At 38.5% G+C, this 27,754-nt stretch overlaps 1 protein-coding gene across 3 annotated transcripts in view; it reads left to right on the top strand.

Moving 5' to 3' along the window:
• Positions 1-27,754, top strand: part of cntnap3 (contactin associated protein family member 3) — a 121,934-nt gene that overhangs the window by 62,851 nt on the left and 31,329 nt on the right. For all 3 annotated transcript variants that reach the window (XM_058412697.1, XM_058412696.1, XM_058412695.1), the window contains 4 exons: positions 4,254-4,419; positions 17,512-17,618; positions 24,051-24,170; positions 25,063-25,260. In XM_058412697.1, coding sequence (XP_058268680.1) covers positions 4,254-4,419; positions 17,512-17,618; positions 24,051-24,170; positions 25,063-25,260 — 591 coding nt within the window. The remainder of the gene's footprint in view (positions 1-4,253; positions 4,420-17,511; positions 17,619-24,050; positions 24,171-25,062; positions 25,261-27,754) is intronic.

Genomic DNA, 27,754 nt, shown 5'->3' with positions numbered 1-27,754 from the left:
AAGGGCAGATTACACCACATTTTTATTCGTTCATCCAACAATTGTAGACATATTTTTTTCTGCAAACAAGGTTCACATGGACATAATCGTTATGAAGGCCAAAGCACAGGCCAGCTGAGGTCAAATGCAGAAAACAAACAAGAGAACTGAAAAAACAACAACAAAGTTTTACATGCCTCACTATCACAGGATAAACCAAGCAAGAAAGTCCTTTGAAAAGCTCAAATATAAGGCGACATCTTCACTGTGTCTTGTCTCAACTGCATTTTGTTTCTTATTACACCCCCCTTACCTTTGGTGGACGGTTTCCTCTAGCCAGAGTTCTGCTTGTGCCATATTTTTCCCAGGGTTTAATAACGGATTTAATGGCATTCTGTGGGATGTTCAAACATTTAGATCTTTTTTTTTTAATAGCAAAACCCTGATTAATACATGATACAGAACTTTGCCCTGTCAGAAAAGGTAGGCTTGCAATGGATGCCAATGCAGAGAGACAAAACTCAATCAAACAAACGCAAACCATTATCCAAAAAAAAGTCAAATGGCCAAAGTCAGATAAAAAGAAAACAAGCAAAAACCAAAGAGAGAACAATATAAAGAGAAAAAAACCCAACAGTGACACAATGTACAATCAAAGTCAGATACAACAAATGCTGGTGTGATTGGGGACAGGTGTGATCTTTATACCAGAAGCCAAAAACTGGAATTTGCTCTTGTTTTGTTGTGTCCATGTTGATCACTGAATGTCTTTGTCATGTCACACTCCACATTGGTGGTTAATATGAAGCTCATTTGAAAGTAGGAACTCAGGGCTGTAATAATTTGTATTTGTAGAAAAAAAAAAACAACAACAGTTGTTATACACAAATATTTCTATCTTCAAAGTAACTGGTGATATCAATCCAATTTCTGCTCTCTGAGACACCCGAAGTGCTTCTTCATAAGTGCCCAAAATTTGAAACCACTAAAATGCTTTGTAAGGTTCCCAACAGAAGGAAAATACATGTCACACTGAAACATTTTATATTAGACTGAAAAATTGTGAAATGTCTGGTGGCTATGAGGTGAGAGAGTTAGTCTGAGATGGCCATGTTTTTAGGTTGCGTTGAGTTCTGGAAGAATTTTGAGGATGCGAGAGTTGACATGACGCATTTTAGACTTGTTCTGATAGCCTCTTGGTTTTCCTGATGCTTATGTATAGAGTAAGCATTTATTTCTATATATTTTATATGATACATTTTCATTGTACACAATTCCATTTAATTTAGCCAGACAAGACTTGCACCTGAATTAGCTTAGGGTTTCACACCATTGGAGGTCAATACTTTTCAAGTTTTAACCTTTAGTGTGTGTGTGTGTGTGTTGATTCATGACATAGAAGTCTGTTTCAGCTCCAGGATATACCATGAAAACATATTCTCTGAGGGGGTGTCAATACTTATGGATATGTTACAATACTTACTGTATTGTAAAGGTGACATATGTTCCATATAATCTGATAAAACATTAAAACATTGTCCATATATGACAAGATTTTTAGACTTATTTATGGAAGGAGATGCCGGTGTCAACAGGGGCATGGTCTACAAGAGGGTTTTTGCTGTTTCTTTGTAACATTTCAAGCTGCGTTGTTTGTCATTAAAGAAAAAAAAGATAGTATCATGTATCATTAATTCATAACTAAACAACTGTTGGCAAATCGGTGTGTTTTCGGAAGAATGATTCACTTCATGACTTGGTATATTGAATCGTGTATTATGTTTTATTCCTTATTCCTTAACTGTTTGCTCTTAGTACAGCACTTGAGCCCAGTGCTTAAACGGGTACATTATTAAAACAATAAAGTCCAATGAAGTGTGAAGGATGTGAGGATATAAAGCAGAAAAAGAAAAAAAAGTGTATGTGCCAAAAATAAAATAAATAAAATCCAGGTGATTTGAAATATCTGTTTGTTAAAAAAGTTGCCTGGTGAGTCACCACCCCATCTGAGGAGCTTCATCAGTTCTACTGCTGGTGATATAAATCCCAGGAGATTATCCTGTGAAGCAACATTAATGAGTTCCGGTGCATCTCTGATACTAAAACATAACCACGACTCGCCCGTTTAAGATTTCAGGCTCGCAAACCTTCTCAGACACGTTGCCTGGCTTCAAAAACATAGACACTCGTTCAGCAGCTCAAGAAAGATCCAGCATGTGATCTTCGAGCATCTTTTCCACTCTGTTCGCTCCTACAGAGAGCAAGCATGTGGTTTAATTACCTTTAACTCACTAATTGGAGTGAGCGCTAACGGCGTCGAGGGATCACGTCGAAGCCCTGCTCCGTTCTCCAGCATCTCTTCATGGGTTTTTTTTCTTTTCTTTTCTTTTTTTTGTTTTGCCCCGAAGCTGAAACCACACACCACAGAGGATCACGCAGAAAATGAGATTTGCCAGAGCAAGACTTTAAATCAAGTCCTGCTGCATTTTATCAGAACATGTCGTTATTTATTAGTAATATGGACTTGGCCACTTTTCATCCTGTAGAAATAGCAGCGCATAATTCAGAGATAAATCGATTTATTTATTTATTTATTTTTGGTTGTTCACCAGAACATAAATGAGTGCAAACATGTCCACCTAATTTGACATTTTCCTGGAAAGTTCACAAGAGTCAAGGAGATCCTCCAGAATTTTGCTGATTTATTTTATTTTATTTTATTTTATTTTATTTTATTTTATTTTATTTTATTTTATTTTGTGGTGGCCAAAAGGATTTGCTGAGGCTTTTTCCAAAATTTGTGGCACACTACTTGAATTGGCAAGAGTGCAATCACATGATTCTTGTTTTAAACTCCTGCCACTGAAGACACACAGTGTATGTAATGGCTTTCTGTGATAGCTGTAGAGACTTGAATCGAAGAGTGCTTTGGCTGAGTGTTGTGTTGTGATGACATCAGAAATCTGCAGAAAAATCTGCTTTTGTTTTTGAAAAATTGCAAACTGTTGGAAACCTCAGGTGTATGTGACACATGTGGTGAAAATATACAGCAGATAAACCCCCAGGCTAAGAAAAAAGAGAAAAAAAATAATCAAAACAAGAATGAAGGCAAAGACACAGTACATTAAATTATGGAAGTCTTGGACAAAAAAATAATAAATCCCATAATTCCCCATTATGGATAAATAAAATCATTAAAGCTTTCAATTGTACTTGAATCAGGGGACCAGGTGATTATCCATCTATGCCTGCCAAAACGAGATATAACCATAAGCTTCTATATTTTATCATGTACCAAGCATTAAATAGTAATCGCATGTCATGAGTTTATTAAGTTATTTGGCTTTAAACTCAAAGTGGGCGTGGGGCCTCCTGGTGGTCCAGAGTGTGTGGGACAAACGCTAAGGGGAAAAAAACTCAAAGTGGGCGTAGCCTAGCCTGGAACAGTTTTTTATTTCCTTAAAAAAAACTCTATATTTGTGTGTATGTGGAAGAGGGCAGAAAGTTGTTTCCTCACAGTGTAGGCAGTAAAAAAAAAAAAACAAGTGTCATTATACAGTACTTCAGGTCATGGATTTAATGAACACTGACACCTAATGGACTGTGGGAACCTTACATAGAACTACATAGAATGTATGAGTTTCCTGAACTTTCCGTAAACACTGAAGGTTTTTTGAAGTTGGCTTTCTAAAGGTTTAAGCCTTCATTTAACCATGTAAGACTCTTTTTTTTTGGTCTTGATATCATATCATAGAAAGGAATAGGAAGCAAATATATGTTGATGAGGGGAAGGTTGTTTATAGCTGCTGTAATGTGATAACAGGAAGTTATTTAGCGAATACTTGATTACACTAAAGTTGTATTTGGCTTCATCCTGCAAATATTAGCTTCCACTTCATTAACTAGACAAACATTTGGCACGGAATATTAATGCGAAGTCAAAAGCAAGCCAAATTGGGCAATAGAAATGGGTTTATATGTCGTGCAAGTTGTAGAAATCCAGTGCGTGATTATGAAATTTCTAGTCCAGTTCTTCAGCTGAGCATGCGATGTTTACACTTGTGCAAGCGAGACTCTAGCAAATGTAGCTGGCATGAAAATACGAGGATTTGAATTATTCAAACGTGTCCCTTTAGTCCAGTTACTCACAGCTCATCTGTCTAAATTTGCAGATTTGCCTATAGATTTGTTTATTTATTTTTCTTCAAATTTACCCACACTAAGTTTGAAAAAAAATAACGCCAGGTTACTCAATCCTCCGCTTTCACCTGCAGGATGTCCAATTACAGATGATGGATGCAAGAATCCCTCCAACGTTTTCCAGGGGTGCATGCGCCTCCTCCACCTGGACGAGGGTCTGGTGGATCTGATCAAGGTGCAGCAGATGCTGTTCGGAAACTTCAGCGACCTCCAGATGGACATGTGCGGCATCGTCGACAGGTATGAAGCGTCTCTCATCACGACGTTTGTGTTTTCCGACGCGTTCGGGTTTCATTATGCAAATGTAAACTCGCACTTCATTAATTAGGCGAAGGGTTGCCAGGGAATATTAATGCTCCCGGCTAAGAGCGAGCTCCAAAATTAGGCATGGGTGATGGTGGGGGTTTAGTGGGTGACTAATTCATTGTGCTTTTTCAATTTTTTTTTCTTTTCTGTGCAATCAGCGCAAATGAATCAATTCACACAGCTTTCAATTCACTCGCATTCCTTCTCTCTGCTCCTCCAGTCTAATGGAAAACATCTTTCCTCACACTGTTTCTTTATATATATATATATATATATATATATATCTATATATTGTTGTTGTTTTGGTTGGTTTTTTCCCTTTGAAAAAAGTTCCACTGGAGCTTTGCGTCAACTGAAGTTCTTTCCCAGCAGCTGCGATTTATTTGTTGTGTGCTTTGAAGAAAGGTAAACAGATTACTCGGACCAAGCAATTCGTACAGCAGCAGAATCAGCAGCAGGAGTCCCATGTGAAATTTCAGCGTTATTGTTTGGTTGATGCTGGAGTTTGGACAAAAACATCAAGATACTCTCCGCTGTAATGGATGTGTCCGCCGCTCTCCGGGTGCCCCTGTGCTGCTTGATTTGAAATCTTTATCTTTTTGTTTCTTTCAGTATAGTGTGAATGTATATGCTCAACGGCCACTTTAATAGGAACGTCTGCATCTATGGCAACGGCACAGCCTGCATAGAAGATCGTGATGTGATCTCAGGAACGTACTGTAGGCAGTATCATCGTTGTTTGGTGACAGAAGGACTGGTTTGAATATTTGAGAAAGTGCTTTCCTTGTGTCTCCTCGGATTTTCTGCGAACAAGAGTCTGTAGTGTTTATGCAGAATGATGCAAGAAACAAAAAACTTTTGTTAACAAAAGAAAACTAGTTTGAGCTATGAGGAAAGCTTGGGCAGCTGGAATATCCACTCTTTACGTGTGCATAAAAGCAATTCCGAACACAGATTGTGAGGTACAAGCTCTCAAAGATGAAGGAGAAACAGAGATCATATGATCCTTAATTTCAAAAAAGTACCACTGAATTCATTTTACATGTAGAATTACACTCTGTGCGTTGGTGGTGAGCAGAAAAGCAACTCCGAACAGCGATTTGAATTAAACTAGAAAGATTGTCAGAAAATGACTCAATTGACACCTTCCAACCAATCAGGATGGAGCATTGTGAAAATACTGTTTACTGATGCAACAAACACAGGAGCGACTCAAAGTTGGATTAAAAGATACAAACACAACAAACAAACCATAAGCTGATAATGCTGCCGAATAACTTATTTATTTTATAACTAATTGTTTTTCTAAAAACAAGGACATTTCTTTTTATATATTATATCATCACCGACATTTATTTCTACAAATTATCTCAACATGAGCATTTTGGGGTTCGTTTCCTTCAGTGGCTTTTTTTTTTTGTTGCTCACTTGTCTTAAGGGATCCAGTGCACATCTGCGTCGCGATGAATTTGCACTTCTCTGAGCACGCACTCACAAACATGTATTATACATTCATCCGTTATACACGCAGGCCCGTTTTTCTGAAAAGCCAAGCATCACTTGTGCATCTTAATCATCTTATCGTATCATCCGTTAACTCGGGTTTACAGAGTAATAACATCAGGCGTGCTTGTTTTTAGCATGAAAACTTTTGTGTTTTCCCTCCTCCTCCTCCACCTCCTCCTTATCATCATTAGAGCTGTTGTAGGCATGTGCACACGAGTCATTTGAAAACGTTGCATAACAGAAGGCAAGAAGGCAGGCAGCTGGCACGCGCCATTAGAAACGAAATATAAAAGCGAAAAACGGCACCGGCTTCCATCTCGGTCGTTATTGTGTTCCGGGGTGCACAAATTTAGGACTGAAATCATCTCTGTAGTTGCCTTCTCTCATTAAGAAAGGATTATTGAGTCTGTGCGAGAGGAGGAAGAGCAGCCGAGGGGGAGTAGGAGGGAAGCAGAGATGAAAGAGAAGCAGAGATTGCGTGATCTTCACATTTGAAAGAGTACTACCAAATTTATTTTACATGAATAATTGCACGGCATTCTGGGATAGCAGCTGCCGAGCAGGGACACATTAGTGCTAGCACTTAGTGTCTCTGAAAAGGCCAAGCCTCTGTTCAAGAAGATTCCAGATCACATGCACACTCTCACTTATAATTCTACAAATCTACAAAACATCAAAATGAACATTTTCTGGGTGATTCCACAATGGGGTACCATTACATTTACACACATACAGGTATTCAAAGCCATCTCAGGCTTCAAACATCCTTTTCCGCAGCTTACATTTTAGTTCCCACGAGAATTACCCTGGGTCATTCCTATGATCCCCAAGGTCCTAAGTTCCCCAGGTTTCTCTGACACATAATGAACAAACGACAACAGCTCCTCTGTTCCCTGGGGGCCTACATTCCCCAGTTCAGTATTCTGGGACACATTAAGGAAATCTTTCGGAAGGTTTTATGGAGTCAGGACTCATTTTACCAGGCCCTGTCTAACTTTATTACCTTTTAAATTTAAACACTAAAGAGACATTTAAATAACAACATGCATTAGTCTAAAATCCATTCTTCATGCACACTTTAAAAACTTCTGGATTTGAAATTGAAATTCTGAGCATATGCAGTAGGAACCTGAGGAACATGGATACGCTCTCCATTTACTCAAACTGTGCTACCTAAACACATCCCCCATGAAATATATGGAGTATTCTGGAATATTCTGGAGATATCCGTTATAATAGCCACGTGTTTAACAGTAAGTTTTCAGCATTGTCCAGATTTCCTAAAGAACATAGAGTTTGGGGACTCATGGGAGAGAAAGGGTTTTTTCTTTTATTTTCATTATTTTAGGAAGAACATTACAGCACAGAATTCTTTTCTTTGCATATCCCATCTGCAGAGGTTGGGGTCAGAGTGCAGGGGCAGTTATGATACAGTGCCCCTGGGGCAGAGAGGGTTAATGGCCTTGCTCAACAGTGGCAGCTTGGCAAGTGCTGGGGCTTTGAACCCTGACCTTCCAAGAAACAACCCAGAGGCTTAACCACTTAAGCCACCATTGCCCCGTATTGACTGATGAGGTCACTTTCAAAGTGTAACTCAGTTACATAGAGTAAAATATTAAATAATTTTGCATTTAAAAAAAAGTGTTACTTCCAAACTTTAATAGCCGTAGAAAACTTCTATAATTATTTGCAATGCTGAAAAATTGTTTTAAAAATGTGATATAGAGCTAAAAGGCACCATAGTCATGGCTTTTCCTAGTTTTCTGATTTTTTTTACCCTTGTCCAGCCTTAAATGGAACTGTTTGACATTCCTGTGTACTGTAATGAAAAATCAATCACTACTGAAGCACAGGAAATATTGCATTTCTTTTTTCCCCAAAGGACTCACCGAGCCATAAATATCCTCATGTGTAAAGCGCAGCCTCATGTGTAGTCCCTGAGTGTGCAGAAACGGAGACAAAAAAGGGGGACCTGAAGGAAACATGGGACCTGATGAAGCGGTAACATTGCGACAGCGCTGCTGACTAAGGCAGGATGGCAAGGTGAACGTTAGCCGTACGAGGCAGACTCTGCACGGCTCACGCTTGTGAGAATCCATTCGAGTGAATATATATCGTTCTGCGGTGTGCAGGAGGAGATGATGAAGCCGATAAATATACGACGTCTCACAGGGAATCTATGTGTGTGTCAGTGTGTGTGTGTCTCTATCATTTTCTCATGCTAGCATTTTCATTCAACGAACAAAAGAATGTACAGTTTAGAATTCAATCCAGCCCCCAGATGTCGAACTGCTTCACACACCTTCTACCTATCTAGCTGAAAGTAATGTATTGCATGCTGTGTTAAATTATTTACTCCAGTCCTTTTTTTTTGCTACGCTCACTTTTGCCATTACGAGTTGCCGCAGGACTTTCAGCCTCACCTTTATTTCCTGAAGAGGGGAAAACTCTCGCTTAGCTGCCTCCTGGGGCTGCCTCATTATTTCTGCAAATGGAACGAGAGAGTGTGTCCTGCGCTGGAAGGTGAACTTTTTTTTTCCATTGGCACTAAAGAGTGCTGATGGAATTGTACTTCTCTCAGGCTGTCGCATTCAATCCTGCAGCTTATCTATTATTCCTTCTAATTGGCCTCGGTTCAGATCAGGCCGTATTGGGAGTCAGTGCTTGGGGAGGGAGTAATACCACAATTGTGCATGTTGTTGTTCAGGCCACAGGCATAACTACAGATTTGATGCTAGTGAGAACTTGAGCGAGAGTTGTGGACTTACACGGGGAGGAGTTTGATATATTACGCTATGTTCTTACATCATATCAGATCAAGCAAGTAGACATATGAAGTCCAGCTCTTTCAGTCTCACAGTGTGAGAACATAGTATGTTGTCATAATATCTCACATTTGGATGTATATTCCGGGCTGTAAATAACTAAAAAAAACCTTTTTTTTTTAAACCATAAATATGACACACCATTAATTAATAAATAATATTGACCAATTATAAGGGTTCTTTGTTTAGACATTGCTTATTTTAAGGACTGAATATTTAGCCGATGAGTGCATGGTCAGTTTATCCTTCAAACTGCAGGCAAGTTTTTTAACATTATTCGATTAATTCAGCAACTCAATGAAGCAGCAGACAATTCTGGGCCTTTGGTTATTCTCTGGAATCAAAGGTACTTTTCAACATAGATTACATTTTTCAGTATTAGATCACCTTAAAAAATTTTCAATGTAGGTGTTTATCATTTTGTTCCAACAGCTTTTAGAATTCATCTCATTATTTTACACTATATTGGTGAAATATAATCTAAAAGCCAAAAAAAGAAATTATATTTTTTATAAGGACTATTAATGCAAGGCAAAATGCAGGAAAAAATGTTAAAAATAAAAACAAGGAATTATTACTTATTAGTTATTAGTAAACCATATGAGTTATTCGCAAGAATATGACGCGACATGATTTGGACAAAGGGACACATGCATGGTGTATGCACAAGTAACTACTGCCACACATTTAATTCAGGGTTTTTTTTTTTTTAACTGGGTATGAAGAATAATGCTATTTTCGTCTTCAGTCCGTATTTTCTATCTTTTTTTTTTTTTAATGAACTAGTGAAGACAGTATTGAAAGCCACCATATTTGACACAACTTCTCAAGAAAAATCTGGCAACCGCCAGTCTGGTGAATCTGACTGCATCCAGGAAATGATAACGCAAGCTCATGTACAGTAACAAACCCCATTCTGAATATGAGTAACTTTCCCGAAAAAACATGAAATTCAATCTTTAAGTTAGAATACAGCCTGTTGTTCAGTGAACCATGAAACAATACAGAGAAACCAGAGTCTTAAAAACACCCGATTTAACTCTTGTTCATTAAGTATTGAAAGATGTTTATCATTAATCAAATACATTTACATTGTGACTGCCTCTCAGATACAATCTGTGGGGGTTTCATCAAGATGGCCTAAGGAGATAGGTGTGGGCCAGGTAATGGCCCATACAGGAGATTCACACAAAGGACATTCAGTTTTGTGTATTGAGAACCCTCCACAGGAGGTCCTTACAGTTCTGTATTCTTGTATAAAGATCTGTCTCACAGACAGATCTTTGGGTTAAGATACTTTGAAGACCGACAAGCTAACATCACTGTTGAAGACCCGCTACACTGCTACATTCAATAAATTCTTCTCCCCACAAGAACTCTGGTCAAGCGTACTTATTTTATGGATTAGAGAAATCTAATACATTGGCGAACCACCCAAACCACTGCTTAGCCAAATACAGCAGAATCTAACAGTATGTTTACTTGCTGCTATTTTTATCAATCCAAACAAACTCAGTCCAGTTTTATATATTCTGAACAAACTTTTGTCTAGTTCACACAGCTGCATTGCACGAAGTATATTTAATCTTAGGATCAGATACCGTCAGATTCATGTGTTTACTTGGCAAATTTTTTTCCCTGTTTTTAGATCTACACCACCCCTTTCAATCCGATCGCCATTCAGATCGAGCTCAATCAGTTCAATCAAGGTGTTTACATGAAGGCTTTTTAATCTGATTACTAACAGATTATTTGGTCGCATGTAAACGTCCTGAATGCTGTAAGTGTGTTAGAGAGTAATCTAGATTTACCATCCATCTGTTTTGGGCTTGAGTTTAAGAAAAAAAAACCCCTCCAAATTGAAACAACTGGAAATAAATTTCAAAACTCAAGGCTGAAGTGGGACAGGTGGCGTGTTGGCACGTTGATAAAGAGCAGATGCAGAGATAAAAGCCGACAGTAACATGTTTGTGTGTGTGTGTTTGTATGTCTGTGTGCCAGGTCTTTCATGACTGTGCTTATTTGTCTGTGAGGAAAACACTGGAGGGTCGCTGTCGCACATTAGTACACTGAAAAAATCGCCTGAATGCGAAATGAGCACGCACCATGGATTTTAATGAAAACAAACAGAAAATTTGGCTTTGTTTTCGACAAAATCCTAGATACCAAATGCTAAAAATGAAAAGACACGAATTCAACATATAAACAGATTGAAAAGTTTATTTTCCCATCATCCTCTAGGTTTAGGCAGAGTTTGAACAGACATTTTAGGAAGAATGTGCAGTGGATACTGATAATACTGATACAAATTATACTGATACTGAATCTAATCCGAGTCATCTGATCGGTCAGAAGGTGTTGATACATTTTCCATATCAGCACCAGTAGAAGTCTTCATTTAACAGACATTCCAGAACATTAATTGTATCCATAAATGGATAAAAATGTCAATTAATGTCATTAAATATCTCTTTACTTAAAAAACAATCATATCATTGGCTGATATGCAAAAAGGAAGAAAACATTTCAGCATCCTGTTATTGGAAAGATTTCACTGTCACCACTGCTGAACTACATTTCACATCATCCCCAGCATAATCACTGACACTTGCTTCATGTTATTCCTCACAGCACCACTGTTTAAGTTCTAATTTCTTTGTCATGTTCTTGATGCTGTTGTCTTTGTTTCTGCCTTGTATCCAGAGTTACCGGTTCCTATGTTGTTTTATATAAATATTTATTTAACAGCACAACCCTAACAATTTTATTCCTTACGTTTTATTCCCATTTAGAGAGACGCAGGGAGAAATAACGTTGTCAGTTTTTTCTTCTTTCTTTTCTTAAATACCTTCATGTTTTGTCGAACATTATACAGTGTATTAATTTGCACATTGTGGATCATTTATGGCTGTTTGTTTTACAAATAACTTAAGAATGTCTATGTTAATTTTACTAAAATAATTTGGTTCAACATAAACGGCACATTCTTACTTCCATAACCTTTCACGATTTTTTTTTCTCTAGCTGTATTTCCTTGTTTACTTGCGTTTCTGCCTCGAGCCTGTGTTTGAGACTTTTCGTTATATATAAAATGTGTGTTTTTAAAATCTTATTGGATTCAGTGGTCATGATATAAGAAGCGAGGCTAAAGTCTAATCGATAGCTCGACAATGAAACCATTAGAGTAGAGCAATGCATTATATCATGAAGGCTTATCGATGGCATAAAAAGAAAGATGCGAGGCAAACTATTACACACACACACACACACACACGTTTAAAAACAGATGTATTGGTGATTTCTATTTCCTTTCCAAATCTGTTCGTGCCTAAAAAACTCTTGTTTTGTAGGCAGCAAATGTTTCTAGAAACCCTTCACGCTTAACTTTTTATCAACGTGCTGAAGAAAGTAAAACCCACTCTGTGACCCAGAGGTCAGCGTTTACGCTTTCTGTTTACTCCTTCTGTGACAATTTCAGCCGTGTGTCCGCTCATGTCAGCTACGTCACTCCCCATTTCCCATAGTTCATCTCGGCCTCCCCGGCACCTCGTGAGTAGAAATGAAGAGGAAAGAAAAAAAACACCTCTGAACTCTACAGTGTTCCTGTCTTCTCTTGCTGTTCTTGTCGCTTGCCTGCTGACTTTTTACGTGTTTTTTTCATCCTGCGTGATTAGGGTCACAGCGGGCAGAGCCGCGAGTGCCGCAGGAGAATACTGTGTGTGTGTTTGTGTGTGTGTCCGTGTGTGTGTGTGTTCTGGGGTGGTCTGTTAAGAGAGAAATTGTTCCATTACAAATTCTGAGCTTATTGTCGCTTTCAGCCAGATGTGTGCCTTTTTTTTGCATTCTGCCTGCTAAAAATGTGCTTGTGTTTGAAAATTTTGCATCCTTTTATACAGTTATGAAGAAAAGGCCTTTTGGATACTTCTCAAACTCTGGATGGAGGGCTTCCATGTTGTCTTTGAAAAGATAGTAATGTGATAAAACACTGCTTAAAAACTAACTGAATGTGCTGATCAGGACCATTTGAAAAGGGTCTGGGCGTGGCTTAATATTCCAATGAGCTCAGTTGATTGACAGCCCCTGTCCCTGTACTGTAGACAGGATTACGTTCAGGACCTCAGGATCCTGTAAACAAGAGGTCAAACTGTAATGCTTTACACATGTAAGCTTTTGCCACCATTTATATATAGTGCTTCAAACAGTGGACAGTCACAAAGCAGTTTTTCAGAAATCTGGATATAAATTCTAATTTACATTTATCCCTTAAATTAATTGAAATTTATAATAAGACATGAAGCTTAAAATAAATTAAACAAAAATAATATCAAGGACTGAATATGGAAAAAAATGTTTTTACTAGTATAGATCGTTTAAAAAGAACTGTTGTTGCTGTTTGCTACTTTTGAAAGCATCTCTTTTGTGGATCAGTGCTTCCATGGTCAAAGTTCAGCAGACTGAATGCCACCAGTTTCCTCCAGCACCAGTAGAGTCCACACAATAATTTAGCAATTTCCTTTATGTTTCTTTTCTTGGGGATAATTTAGACGTCTCTCAGAGTTCTACTTTTCAAATTACCCATGAAATCTTTCTTTTTTCTTCCCCCTCTGGAAAAATAATGGATTTAATAAAAGTCATGTATTGATGCTGGTGTGATAAATGATAAGGCTGTTGAAACCAGACTGGAGAAAACATCTTTAATGGAAATTTGTTGATGGCTTTACTGTCACAGGTGATCTCACAGGTGTGGAAGAGGAGATCTGGAGATCAATTTCTTGATTGACAGCGGTGTGAGTGACAGCGACTAGATATGGGAGTGTCCAGCAAGGCGAAAAAGTCAAACTATGTAAATATGGAGCAACTTGGTGCAGAGTGCATGTGATTTGTAAAGAGCACACTCCTTCTGCTTCATCTCATATGATATGAGCAGACAAACACTGTTGACGTTTATACACAAACAGGAAATCTCCCTCCAGTGTGTTTCATTTTAGCCAGAAAATTGATTTGCAATTCTATTACTACTGACACCTGCTGATTAACACTGTTACTATGGTAACATGTAGTAGGGACGCCTACTGCCGACTTCATAGTACAGCCACTGGCGACTTGCAGCTATAAATTCAGTGTGTGTGTGAACGCCGCAAATGGTGTGACGTGACATTAGAATTGAGGTTTTCTCAAATGGATTCTGACACTGTAAAGTGACAAATCAGTTTCTCAGTATCACATACACACACACACACACACACAGGTGATAAGAATGAGTTGTCGCTGTCACTGTGTGAACTTGCTTTAATAAATACAGTAATTAGCTGAATATAACACAAATACAACCAGTTCCTCTAGGATTTGGTAATGTTGTGGTTGCAGAAATGAACAAAAATCAAGCAATCTCCACAATGTTTGGAGAAACCTGCAATTTTTCAAAATTACCACAGATTTTCAGCAGATTTCGGCTATGTGACATCATCAAAACACGCTTTCTGACAAAACCCTCTTCATTTCTTGTGTGTGAAAGCATGAGTCCCGCTATCAAAGAAAGTCATTACATGTGTGTGCCTTAACTGGTATGAGTTGAAAAGATGAATCCTGTGCTTGCGATTTTGCCAATTCAAGTAGTTTTCAGTTATTGCAGAAAAAAATTAAGAATTTATGGCCACAACGATCACAAAAAAATCAGACTTCCTGGAGAGACCGTGCATCTTTTTAAACCCTTTCTTTAAAAAGTGCTAATCATGTGCATGTAGTGAGTCTTCCATATTTGTGCGCACATTCATTAGCCCGATCCTCGTTCCTGCGGTTCAGGCCCCATCTGGCCGAGAGCACTCCGAGTCAAAACAGCGCCATTCTCCTTCTGTGCCGCCTTTTCATCCGCAATTACTCTCCACTCCCGTCTCCTTCTGTTTCCAGCCATTAGCAGCGAGAAGAGCTTCCAGAAATTTTGCGTAACGTATGTCACTGTAGATTACCCTGGGCAGGATGTGTCTAAATTCGTGCCTCCTCAGCAGTTTACACGCTAGCCTGGGCAGGGTTTGTTTATGGTAGCACGGCAGAGAGCGCTGTAGTGTGACTCATACACATTTCTGAGATTACAGAAAAAAAACTCTGAGGCCAGTCACTGGGAGTGCAAGCTGCTATGTGAGAAACACTCAGCTGTGAGAAAACACTGTATGATACTTTACACAGCATGTGCTGTGTTGTGTTGAGTGTTATGGTAGGAAATGGGTAGTTTTGGATCTACTGTTTTCCTCTTAAAGGCTTGTTTAGTGAATCATACCCTTCAAAAGAGGAAATATGAATCTACACTAAAACACTGGACATTGCTATGAATCAGGAATTGTTCTTAGTTGCACTTAACACGAGTTTAAACGTTCACCCTGTAGCTAATTTCATGAATAATCATATTTTCCCATCAGCCATTGAACTCACAGCGCTCAGGCTACATGACTGCATGCTCTTGTTTTGTCCAGCTTTTGTCTGGTGTTGTTGGAACGCTTGCACCTGATCCACGTCTTCGTGTTGCTTCCTCACTTTTTGTCTCCCAGCCTTTGTGTTTCATGTTTACTTCCTCGCTCATGATAAACGGAATCTGTACCTGCATTTGCCTCATTTTCAAATACCTAACACTAACGCGAGACAGTGAAGCCAGGCAGCGCTGCCCAGATTAATTTTTTTTTAATCAAATAGCTGAAAATTTGCTACAGAATTTATTCCAGATGCTGTATAGGGTATTTCTGTATTTGTTAACTGTGTAATGTAAATGAGATTTTACCTGCAGTGTTGATCATGTGACTGGACTGCTGGAAACTCGGGCAAACCCGGACGTGACGTAGGTCAAGTTGTACCCTGTTGTACAGCGTATCGAATTTGTCCATGATAGGGAAAAAAATTCACTGAATGGGAATGGACACTGTAAATGAATAGATGCATGTGATTTGTGGTGCTTGTTTTCAAACTGACTATACAGTATCTGGACGAAGATGTGAATTAACAAGCACAGACTTTTCTCAACTTGGTCACAGATCTAGTCGCCAATGCTCGCTGTTTGCTTATTTTACTCCTTTCACCCAACTTTCATTGAAAATAAAAAGATCTCCGGATGCTTTGTCGCTGTGAGTCACTGTATGTGTGAATGAAGCATTAGTCTAACAAAAATCTGATTAGATCTGAATTATGTTTTATTTAAAAAAAGTTTCTATCAATGAGCAGGTTGTTTAGTAATAAACTGGTAATATAATAAATACAATACATTTTTAATATATTGCTTATTTTGTGCTTTGGGCAGATTCGTTGATTAATTGATATTTTCCTTTGTAAATGTAATGCAAGTTCCAATTTTTTTTTTCTTCTGTTGCCTTTCTGAGATGCTTTTGTGCTCCAAAACTGACAGATTTCCATCTAAGGCTAATTATCCATTTTAAGTAATCCCTTTTTGATTATACTCTCAGAACAGAGCTGTCCCAGCCCACATGCTAGAAGCTTTTGTTCTAGAATCTTCTTCTTAGCAAAGTTTGGCCCGTCTGCCAATCGATAAACACAGCTGTTCCAATCACCAAAGCAGTTTTGTCGTTTATAGATCAGACATAATGGGAAACCTATTCCTATTTACTGTGCCCATGAATGTGAATCTGGTGTGAGAAATCTAATTTATCCTGAATGCAAGTCATTTAAGCATGAGTAATCGTTCGGAATTCAACAAAGAGAGGGAATTAATTGTGCCAAGTGTCTACAATTTCGCTTTCAAGGGCACACTGATATCCAGTAATGGCATTTAATGGCTTTAGTTAATAACAGAGCACTGAAGGTTTCTCTTTTCTATTTTTGATGCCCTCAATTTCTTAATGTTCTCGACCTTACAGTTTTATGTAAAGGATCATTCAAAATTGGATATTTTGACAAGATATGTTTTATTCCCAGCTGTCTCTTTTATTCATTCATTCATTTATTTATTTTATTGCTTCTTTAGGGCAAACTATGTTGTGTGAATTTCCAAATGTTGGGTGATATATGTATGATTAACAGAAATTGTATGCATGGTGTGTGGTTGATTAGGGCGAGTTATTCATAGCCCACCATGTAGATAGAAAGAATAGGCAATAATGGTAATAAACTGGAAAATGGAGCAATTAGACATCTATTATCATGCACAAGCTCCTTGTACAATGAAATTTGCTAGCATGTGGTTGTTTGTCTCACACCACCAGCTTTTAGGGGTCAGTTACGACCTCTGCCCCATTGTGCAGAGTTTGCATGTTCTCCCTGTACTCCAGGGGTTTCCTCTGGGTATTCCAGTTTCCTTCCCCAGTCCAAAGATATGTAGGCTGATCTCGATTTGTTCGTTGAGTTGTGTTGAGTGTGTGTTGAAAGCCCCATCCATGGTGTCTTCTTGCCTTGTGCCCCAAGTCCCCTGGGATAGGCTTCAGGCTCCCTGTGACCCTGTGTGGGATAAGCGGTACAGAAAATGGATGGAAATTGTGCAGTTATATTGTGCTGCCAATTGTAGCAATATAGGACTTTTATATATATATATATATATATATACCCAGTGACAGGATTACAGCAAAAAAACAAATGCAAACGAAAAACGAACAAAAAGCACACAAAGTATAAGTGCTCTGTTTCCATACTATGTGTTCATTATGGTGCTGATTGAAGCTTGAACATTCCTAGACCTCCTTTGTTTTCTCTCCATCACCAGGTGCTCTCCAAGTCACTGTGAACATGGCGGGAGGTGCACACAATCCTGGAGCTCTTTCCACTGCGACTGCGCTGACACCGGCTACAGAGGAGCTACGTGCCATAGCTGTAAGTGAAAAATGTCTCTTTATTTCATTGGAGCTTAACCTGTAATCATGGGTGTCAAATCATCGCAAACACAACCCGGAGTAGAATTCTGGCTCTGCATTTCTGTTACCCAAATATTCAAAATCCCAGAACTGCACCTTGGTCCTTAAGTGTACATGAATTTTATTATGGAGAAAAATGTAGGGTAAGGTCAAAATTGCAACCAGTTACAACCAAGAGTAAACAGGTAGTAGGACTAGTCAGTACACACACACACTTAAACACACACATGGTTGCATATAGAATATGTATATATTCCTAGCCTGAACTCAAGGACAAAACAAAGGACTTCCAAGGGAGTGTGTGTTTTCTGCCAACCACACATCAGCTAAGAAACAAAAAGACCTCGACCCAAGGTCAAACGCTTATCAGCGATCTGGCACTAACCACAAATCCTGAGCCAAAAAGCATCATCATTGATCTGGATTATGGCAGATCTTCAAATGATGTGAGAAAGGCTCTTTTTTTCATCCTTCTGCAAAGGCGGCGGCAGTGTAATTTGCACGGGGCAGGCTGAAATTAAGCACTTGTCACTCAAGCAAAATCTCAGCAGTGTTTAACGCTTTCACTCTCGACTTGCATAAAAATGAGAAGGTGATAGAAAGACCTCATGGTGCACCCTGCGTAATTAGATTTGGAACAAAAGCTGCGACAATCAAAGGAGAGCGTTTCCAATTGCATTCGAATAAGAGTGTATGAAAAATGTTCAGAAACATACAAAGTGAATGTCCATCATTAACTAAATATAGCAACTATACAGAACATTTACTGCCTACTTCTCTATAAAGTAGAACTCTGCTAACTTTTTACTTGGCCATATATCAAGCATTAAAAAAATTGTAGATAGGTTTGCAAGGTGGCTAAGTACTTTTAAGCACTTTTTCCTTCTATCTCTTGGCATTGGAGGTTTCCTCTGGGTACTCCTATTTCCTCCCGAGTGTTGTGGGTTGATTGGAATCTCTTAATTGTCCATAGTGTATAAATGAGTATGTGCACACAATTGGCACCCAGTCTTAGGGTGTCCTTTGCTTTGTGCCCCGAGTTCCCTGACTGCAGGATGCTTGCAACCCTCTGTAGGGATGGATGGATGGATGAATGAATAGTATCTTTTTATTTTCTGATCCTCCTAGACCACCCCACAACCCTGAGGTTTTACTTCCATACAATGAGGAAAAGGCTTCTGACTTGCTTTTGGTCAACAGTTGATTTCCTGGATGACTTTCATATGCACCTCATCTATCCTATTTCGACCACTTACGTGATGGTTTGGAATATTTCCCTTTAACTCCTCAAGTGTGCCCAAGTGTGATTTCCTTTCTTTTTAACCTTAGCCATTGTACCCCAGTACTATTCATAATGTCTTAAAAATCCAGGGATTCACTAAAGGAAGTTTGAAACTAGCACCAGTATCTCTGTATTTGATTTAGTAATTCATTGTAAATCATTTAGACTTTTTCTTCACTTAAGTTAATTACTAAGAGAAAGCTACACCGATTACAATGGTGCATGTCAAGAGGTTGGAATATATTAGGCAACAAGTGAACAGTTGTTTTGGAAGCAGGAAAACTTTGACAAAATCCATATGGTGATGACTAGATGACTGGGACAGAGTATCTCCAAAACCACATGTCTTGTGGGGTGTTTCCAGTATGGTGTGGTTAGTGCCAAAATTGGTCCAAGAAAGGACAACTGGTGAGCCGGTCACAGGATCACAGCACTCAAGGCTCATTGATGCATGTGGAGAGTGAAGGCTAGCCAGTCCGATCCAACAGAAGGACAGAAGGGCTACTGTAAGTTTTTACAGAAGCGTTATTGCTGGCTATGATTATATATATATATATACATATATATATATATATATATATATATATATATATATATATATATATATATATATATATATATATATATATATATATACATACATATATATACCCCACCCCCTGAACAAGTTCTACTGTAACAAGGTAATCAAAGTTATTCACGTCATTTTTAAGGGTTTTTAAGAATTGTCCCTCATTGTTTCAAATATTTTGCCATCATTATTTGCCACTTTTTAAATTTGAATATTCACTCATTTCTTTCTCATATCACATTTGACCTCTCAAGTTGGGCAGTTCTTTGTCCTTAGTGGGATGAGTGACTTCACCGAAAACAAATGTGTGTCCCAAAACCCTATGCTTATTACTGCTATGCTATCCATCTTTTTCTCCACCCCCACCCCCCCACACACACCAAAAAAACATTAGACATTCAACTTTTATTTCAAACACTCCTTAAAAGATCCAAATGAAATAGAAGCCTTGAATCGTTATGTGATTAGTCATTGGGTTCTGGCCTGGGTAGCTAGGGAGATGGGCTCCAGTATGCCCGTCTCCTTAATGGCTTTAGTTTGTTTTCCATTATCTTGAATTCCCAATAGTTTTTCAACAATCCCATTTTAAAGGACTCTACATATTAGCAATCAATTTTGAACTTGTTTTGGACTGCTTCCACCCATTTGTAAGCAACCCTTTATTTCCCCATCTTTGTTAGACTCTCTGTGCTATGCTTGGCATAACGGAATGAAAGTGCTTGAGTTATACAGTTTAATTCCCCAGTCCCTCCCTTTGTATTCTTAACAAATAGACCCTAGAAAGGAAGAAAAGGTTCATAGTTTGTGGACACCTGACTATCACACCCATATGTTTGGTTAACCAAACTGTTGCTACAATTTTCTCAGAGGTCTTTCTATGCCAGGGTACACCTTCACTGGAACCATTCCTGTTCTAGCATGACAAGGCCCTTGTGTACAAAGCAAGCTCCACTGAAGACATGGTGTGTTAATTTTGGAGTGGAAGAACTCGAGTGTCCTTTCTACACCCCAGAACTCCTCACACAATCAGTGCCTGACTAATGCTCTTGTAGCTAAATGATCACTATATCCCCAGTCATTGTCCATTTAGTGGAAAGCCTTCACAGAGGATTCGAGCTTATTATAGTAGCAAAGAGGACCTAAATATGGAGTGGCATAGTCAGGTGTTCACATACTTTTGTCAACTAACACCCCTCTTCCACGGCAATTAGATAAGAGAAAACACACTAATGATAATTTTGAGGTATAATAAGGATCTATCATGAATATCAGTCACAAATGAGGTTACTATATATGTAGTCTGTATCACTGGGAGTCTTGAAAGTGTTGAATAAACAAACAAAACAAAAGTTTTTCTTAGCCAATAATCTTCCAAGATGACTGGACACCATAGATGCACTGGTCTGGTCTTGACCAAGTGCTTTCATTGGTCTTATATTTTTTATATTTTAGCTAACATCATACACAACTGTCACAATATCAAAAAAGTTTATATTATGCTATTAACATTAAATAAGCTCTATAATCATGCTAGCTATGCTGTTGATAGTTAGCTTTAGCGAATGTTTTATTTAGTTCCTTAATGAAACAAGCACTGATTTGCAATCAGTACCCAAAATACGGCAGAGGTATCTTTCAGTCATCAAATTTCAAATGAGTACTTTGTTTTGAGCAAATACAAGTGGAAGTAATACAGAAAGCAAAAGGTCGGTTTTAGGACACTGGTGGATCTTTTTAAGCCTTAAACTTTCCACTCATTTATATATTTTAGACAGCACACATAGTAGGTCACATCTGGTCCACAGGATGCTTTAACCTAATTTTTGCTTTTTCATGTTTTTTAATTAGCTAACTCAAAGTCCTGCTCTATTCCCAAGAACCTGCTTTCATGGTACAGAAAAGTTGCTTTCCGTTATGAATGTTGCTCAGTAATAAAGTCATGCCCCATATTAGAACATTCCAGAGGAGATAAATAGGACAGAGTGGAAGGAAATTGAAATGGACATTGTTGATTACGTCTGTGTTGATTAATTCAAGGATATGTAACATGAATTCTAATTTGTTATGAACAAGTCAGTAATGACCAGAGACCAAATGGAGAATAGAAGCTTATTGAAATAACCATGTTTTTCACTAGTTCATAAAAAACACATACAAAATGCTGCTTGTTAAAGCAAAAACACATCCCTGAATAACTAAAGTACTGCGTTCTGAGCAAAAATAAAGCAATGCTTTGTTGGGAAATTTAGTCATAAGGATAAGTTTTTTTCATAGTTGTTTTTCCCTCCATTTTTGATTCATGTTTTTTTTTTTTTTTTACCTACAAAATTGAATAGGCATCGATTGAGGCCACTCACTATCCCTGAACTCAACTGTGTTGATACACTGTCTTAAAATTAACCCTTGCCAGCTCAAATTAAGTTTTTTGAGGCTAAGGCTCCATACGCTGAATAGTTGAACATTTCAAGAGAACTTGGCTGAAGGGAGAAAAAAAACTATGGCTGTTTTGCTCATCGTATTTACAAGCACCATTGACTCCTCCTCACCATTTCCCCATAGGGAAACTCTCGTTGCTATCGTATGGGCCATTTTGATACTTCATTAGCTCGAGTGAAGTTTGAACTGCTTCTTTTTTGGTGCCAGCGGCAAATGCCTTCCTCATCCCCCCTTTTGTGCAGAAGTGTCTGAGGTAATGTACACTTCAAAGTCAGGCTGAGAAGTTTTCCAAAAGACATTAAAAACAGTATTCGAGTGCAGCTGATGTCAAGACCGCTGAATATCTTGGCTGATTTTAAAGCACAACTCAAGTGTGGGTGTCTGATCATCATTCACTGCCAAATTACCCTCAGGATCTATTTAAAAAAGAAAAAAAAAAAAAGAAGAGGTCTGCTATTTTGTGCTCATTTTGATTTGACACACATATATAGATATTTTTTTGAGTAATAACCGAAGGTGTAACACTAAAGTGTAAAATCTGCTCACAGTGAGTGCGAGGACATGATATCGAACCATTATCCTTAAAATAAATCGCTCTGAAGAGTAATTGCAGTTCTGGGCCGGTGTCCAGGTTGTCATGGAGCCTAATTAGGGATGATATTCAAAACCTGTCCATAAATATGGTTTTGACTCATGCATACAGTGGCACACAGATTTGGTATTGATTTTGGTTATTTCTCCTCAGGTTTTGAACAGATGTTAATTATCAGGATGTTTTTTTGTCACTTGGGTGGAACAAGATGCAGGTGTTTGCTTTGTTCAACTCGTATCCGTATTTGCAATATTAATGATGGACGCAACATTCACTGTTTCTGTGCTGTGTCCCAAAGGAGACTCTAGATCCTAAAGCTTGTCAGTGGCTTGTCATGATACTCTGAAGCTTAAAACTTTTGGGCAGAATTCAAGCTCTAAAATTGTTCCTAAGGGTCAGTCTTAATGGAAGTAAAAGCTCCAGTGTGCTGGCCAGTCCCATGTCCTGGTTGCCTGGAAACCCCTAAAGTGTGGTGTGTATTATGTTTGGATCACTGGTCAATGGTACCTTTGTGCAGAGTGCTCATCTGTAGACTTTATGCTAAATGGTGTGGAAAAACAAAAAAGCATTTGAGCTCCCAGATAGACTATAGGAACTCGAATAAACACTCTTTACAATCATGATAAACTGAAAAGCATCTAAAAAACGTACAACACACAAAAGTGGTTAGGATTTTTTAAGTTTCTCTTGTGTGCATCAAGAACAGAAATCTGAGGATACAATGGGCACAGAATCCAACACCAACACTAGGTTTGTTGTGAAATTATGGAAAAAAAATCAAGGGAACATGAAATCTGCTTATCCTGGACATCCGGTCTACTGATTTGTCCAATCAACATTAAAACAGCGTTAAAGGTACAATTACAGTCCCTTCCCCAGGGGAAAAAGAGAGTATCACCCCACTGAAATGCAAATACAAATGAATAATGCAAATGAAATTTTTTGTTTAGTTTTTTTGTGTGTTTCCATGCACTAGATTGCTAATCCATATGGAAGATTTGCTAATCAATGAGTTTGAATTCAACTCCAGCAGATCCAAACATAGCTGAACACTGAGAGAACTGGAGGAACTGGAGGAATGTGCTCCAGAAACCCTTCCTATTCCCATCTGCTTCCACAGGATAATTTAGGGCAGGAGAGTAAAAACGGTATCAGGCAAACAGTTTAGTTCAGCGTAGGCAGCGTGCTCGCAGGCGTGAACGGCGCATTATCCGAGACGCCGCCTTCACCTCGTCCTGATCCATCGTGTTTTTGAGGTTGACGCGTATTGAGCTGTTTACTCTGCAGGCCCGCATGCCGAGGCCCTAATGAGGACTGTCACACTTCATTATCTCAGCTCTCCAAGACACATTTTCATGGGGAAGTAGCAACTGGAGACGAGGCATTTACATCTGTCTCAGTGGGATTTGTTTTTTTTTTGTTGTTGTTGTTGGTGGTGGTGTTGGTGGTGATGTTTTTTCATCCCCCCCCTGGAATCATGAAGGCTAACTGTGGTTTCTGTCTTTACCAGCTGTTCACGAGGCATCGTGTGAGGCATACAAGCACAGAGGAAACACATCAGGACTATACCACATAGACGTGGACGGAAGCGGACCCATCAAGCCGCAGCTCGTCTACTGCAACATGTCAGGTAAATGCCTGTCAGTAGCAAAAAAAATGGAGTTATTTTAACACGATTTGTTTTATGAACCAGTGTTGAATTTGAATAGGAAAATCAGGTCATAGCCAAGTTTCTGTTGGTCTAGTTGGTGATGGTGGTGTTAATGTTTTACTTACTTGTAGATTACAAGTAATAGGAAAAACTGAGATGAGAAATATTTTTTTTTGTTTGTTTTGTTTTTGTTTTTTAATCTAACCTTAGCTAGCATCAACCTATAGTTCATGTTAACCATTGAATGTTTCTTCCCCACTCAGAAGAGTTTAGCTTCAGGCTAAACCACATAAATGGGGGCTAAATCCCATAAATGCCTCAGAAAACAGGTTTTGTTTGAATAATACATAAACAATTATTCTGTCAAATACTAAATCTCTCTAAAACAGCATAAATATGAATAATATTTCAACATTTAACAGGCAGTTAATACATTTCTTCACGCATTTACAATGCAGCAAATGTGAGAACTTTTTCATTGTTCAGTTTGCATTGCTAACTGTGTTCACAGTTTTCTCATTAGCCATGCGGCCTCAGCATCTCCCTGCAATCAAACACGCAAAAAAAAAAATCACACACTGACTTTTTAGCTCCATTTGTGCCAAGAGGGAAGTTTGTGTAAACGTGATTATTGTCTGAATCATTCCTTTTATTCGACACTGGAGGATTTCTGCTCTGTAATTTAACACAATTTAGGGAACGTTTGCCATAGCCTATGGTTTGTCAAAATAAAGGTCACCTCAAAGCACAGCCCATCTTGTTGTGTCCTCGTTATCGTTTGCATAATTACGTGTAACGTTTCTAAAACCGCCACCCACCCACCTTCTGCACCCCCTGCCCTCCTTTTTCATCTCTCCCTCGAAAACTGCAGATAAAGCATGGACCGTGATCCAACACAATAACACCGAGCTCACCAAATTACGGGGATCCTCAGGGAGCACTCAGCATTTGGCCTCCTTTAACTATTCTGCCGACGCTGAGCAGCTCGCGGCCATAATTACCCGAGCCGAGCGCTGCGAGCAGGAACTCTCCTACCACTGCAAAAAGTCACGCCTCCTAAACACACCAGGTAAGCCTTTTTTATTGAGAGTATCGATCCCTTCCTCCTTCACTTGCTCACTATGAAAGGACAGACTTATTAAAAAAAACTGTGCTCGTCAGTCACGTTGAGTACAAAGCAAGCAGGATGATTCGATTTTTTTTTAAAAACTAATTAACCTTTTTATTTTTAAATTATTATTAGTTCATATCAGAGTGCTTTCAACAGCAGGTTCTGCTACTTCTTATACCAGAGCATGAAATCAGGACTTGTTCACGGTTCTATTATAGTAACAACTCATTGACAGGAAGTTGCAAACAAACCTGTAAATGGTTGTGGTTTTATGTCACAACACATGTAAATCTTGGTGACACCAAGTCATCAGGAAAGAGTGATTTCCAGTTTTCTAGTAATAAGGGCACAAGCATTGGGTTGGCTGGTTAGTTGTTTTGGTAAATATATACGGAATTCAATTTGTGTCAAGATGAAAAACAAAAAAACCATCCAAAAGAGCGTCTATAAGGAAACCACACTATATTATATTATAGCTACTATAATAAAAGCGATAACAGGTCTTGTGGATGTTCTACGACATTCATGTAACTAAAAATAGATAAAAAGCATGACATACTGTACTGTGGTCATGGTTATGCTGACATCTGTGCTCACATGTTTCCTTGTCATGTGTCTCATTTCATCTTAGTTACTTCTAAAATTCATACACCAGACAGGATAAATATGGCATAGTGTATCATCTCAAATGGAACACTGATGGTTTTAGAAGTGACAATAACTTGATAACTTGATGATAGTAAATCGCACAATGTGGGCTAATTTTAAAGATGTCCTGTACACCGGAGTGTTGATAGCCATCTTGAATTTTTTTTTACCTGTAACCCCACTCCTCTTCTACCATGTAAGCTAAGCTGCATGAAATGACCAACACTCCATGCTTCATTTTTCCAGTTGAATAAGTGCTTCATTCAGGTACTGGAAGTGCACTACTTACTCACACTATTTTACTACAAGACGCCGTAGAATAGTGCATAACTATGCGATTTGCATAAGTATGCGATTTGGGACCCGCTTAGAGAATACCATGTCCTTGCCCTTAGTCTGTTTGTTTTTTGGATAACATTGTTTGTCATTATTTTTACACCTTGCACAAAAAAGTCTGCACATCTACCGCTTCTGAGAATCCCTGACGGTATCCTTCATTAATAAATAAACATATAGACATTTTGGTGTAAACACTGTTGTATAAAAGTAATAAGACTTCAGCACATGCTGTTATATGAAAATAATTTGCATCATGGAGCTAACAGTAAGAAGATTATTTTTCTCTAGCAGCCTTTTATTCTGAAAATAATGGATGTTGAAGCAGGGTATTTTTACATAGGTTATTTAAAATACAAAACGTATCGTAGCCCTGAGCCCTTTACATGTTTAGGGCTCTCTTGATGTTATGTTTGTGTGTAAATAATCAGTATTTACCCTTTTCACGTTATTGCTTGACTTGTTTTTTTTTTCTGTGCCGGTTCAATTACAGGCATTTACGCACACAGGCTCTTAAAGGTCGAGCGATTCGATAATTGTTCTCTCTGCCTTCTGAAGAAACAGGAGACGCCCGAGCACTCTGGCATAAATCGCTGCCTATTAGTTGTCTCGTTAGCCGAGGATGCTGATGAGCCGAGAAGAAAGACGGTGTCAGACATAAATAAATAATGCTCCAAATGTCAGATGAAGAGTAATGAGAGGGCCCGCTTTTCCCAAAAGCAGAGGCCGGAACTCGAGATGGATGGATGCGAGAAGACGAGAGACAAATCAATGCCAATCTCCTCAGTGTTAAAAAACAACAACGAAAAAAAAACGAGTTCTGCTGAGGGTTTAGGGTTTGACGCTGAAGCTACTTGTCCACACAAACACTTTTCTAAAGCCTGAGTGCACTGTTTCAGCTGGTGATAGATTTATTTAAGAGTAAGATATTTACAAGTTAGTATCTATCTGCTTCATTTCAAATCAAAGCATGGGGCAGATGCAATAATGCGTGAATTTAATCTTTCAGGTCAGTAAAATTTAAGAGAAATATGAATATTTCTCACTGTATATATTTAGGGATAAACTGATAATGAGTAAGCCAGAAGCAAGTATGAGGTTAAGGGAAAATCTCCATGAGATGATAACAGGAAAAATCTATGAGAGGAATCCATCCTTATCTGGGTGACACCAGAGAGTGCGATTATAAATCAATTCCCTTGTATAACTCTATACTTTACGGTCTAAATAGTGCAATTATAATCCAATAATTTTACTGGGTTATGTTCTGTATGCACTCCTATTGTTTGAATCCATCTCCCTCCTGTTTTGCTCACACTGTGAATCTGTAACTCGTTGCCAAACATCCAGAACATTAGCGTCCTCAAGTGAATTGCAGGGTTCTCAATGACATTGTTGGTTATTATCACTTTTAAATGGGTCTCACTCAGTTCAAGAGCATGCGCAGGTGGGGGAAAAGTTCTCATCG

This window comes from Hemibagrus wyckioides, linkage group LG16 (genome assembly GCF_019097595.1).
Source record: "Hemibagrus wyckioides isolate EC202008001 linkage group LG16, SWU_Hwy_1.0, whole genome shotgun sequence".
Taxonomy (NCBI): Eukaryota; Metazoa; Chordata; class Actinopteri; order Siluriformes; family Bagridae; genus Hemibagrus; species Hemibagrus wyckioides.
Note: the sequence above shows the minus strand (reverse complement) of the source record. Positions and strands in the feature narration are given on the sequence as shown.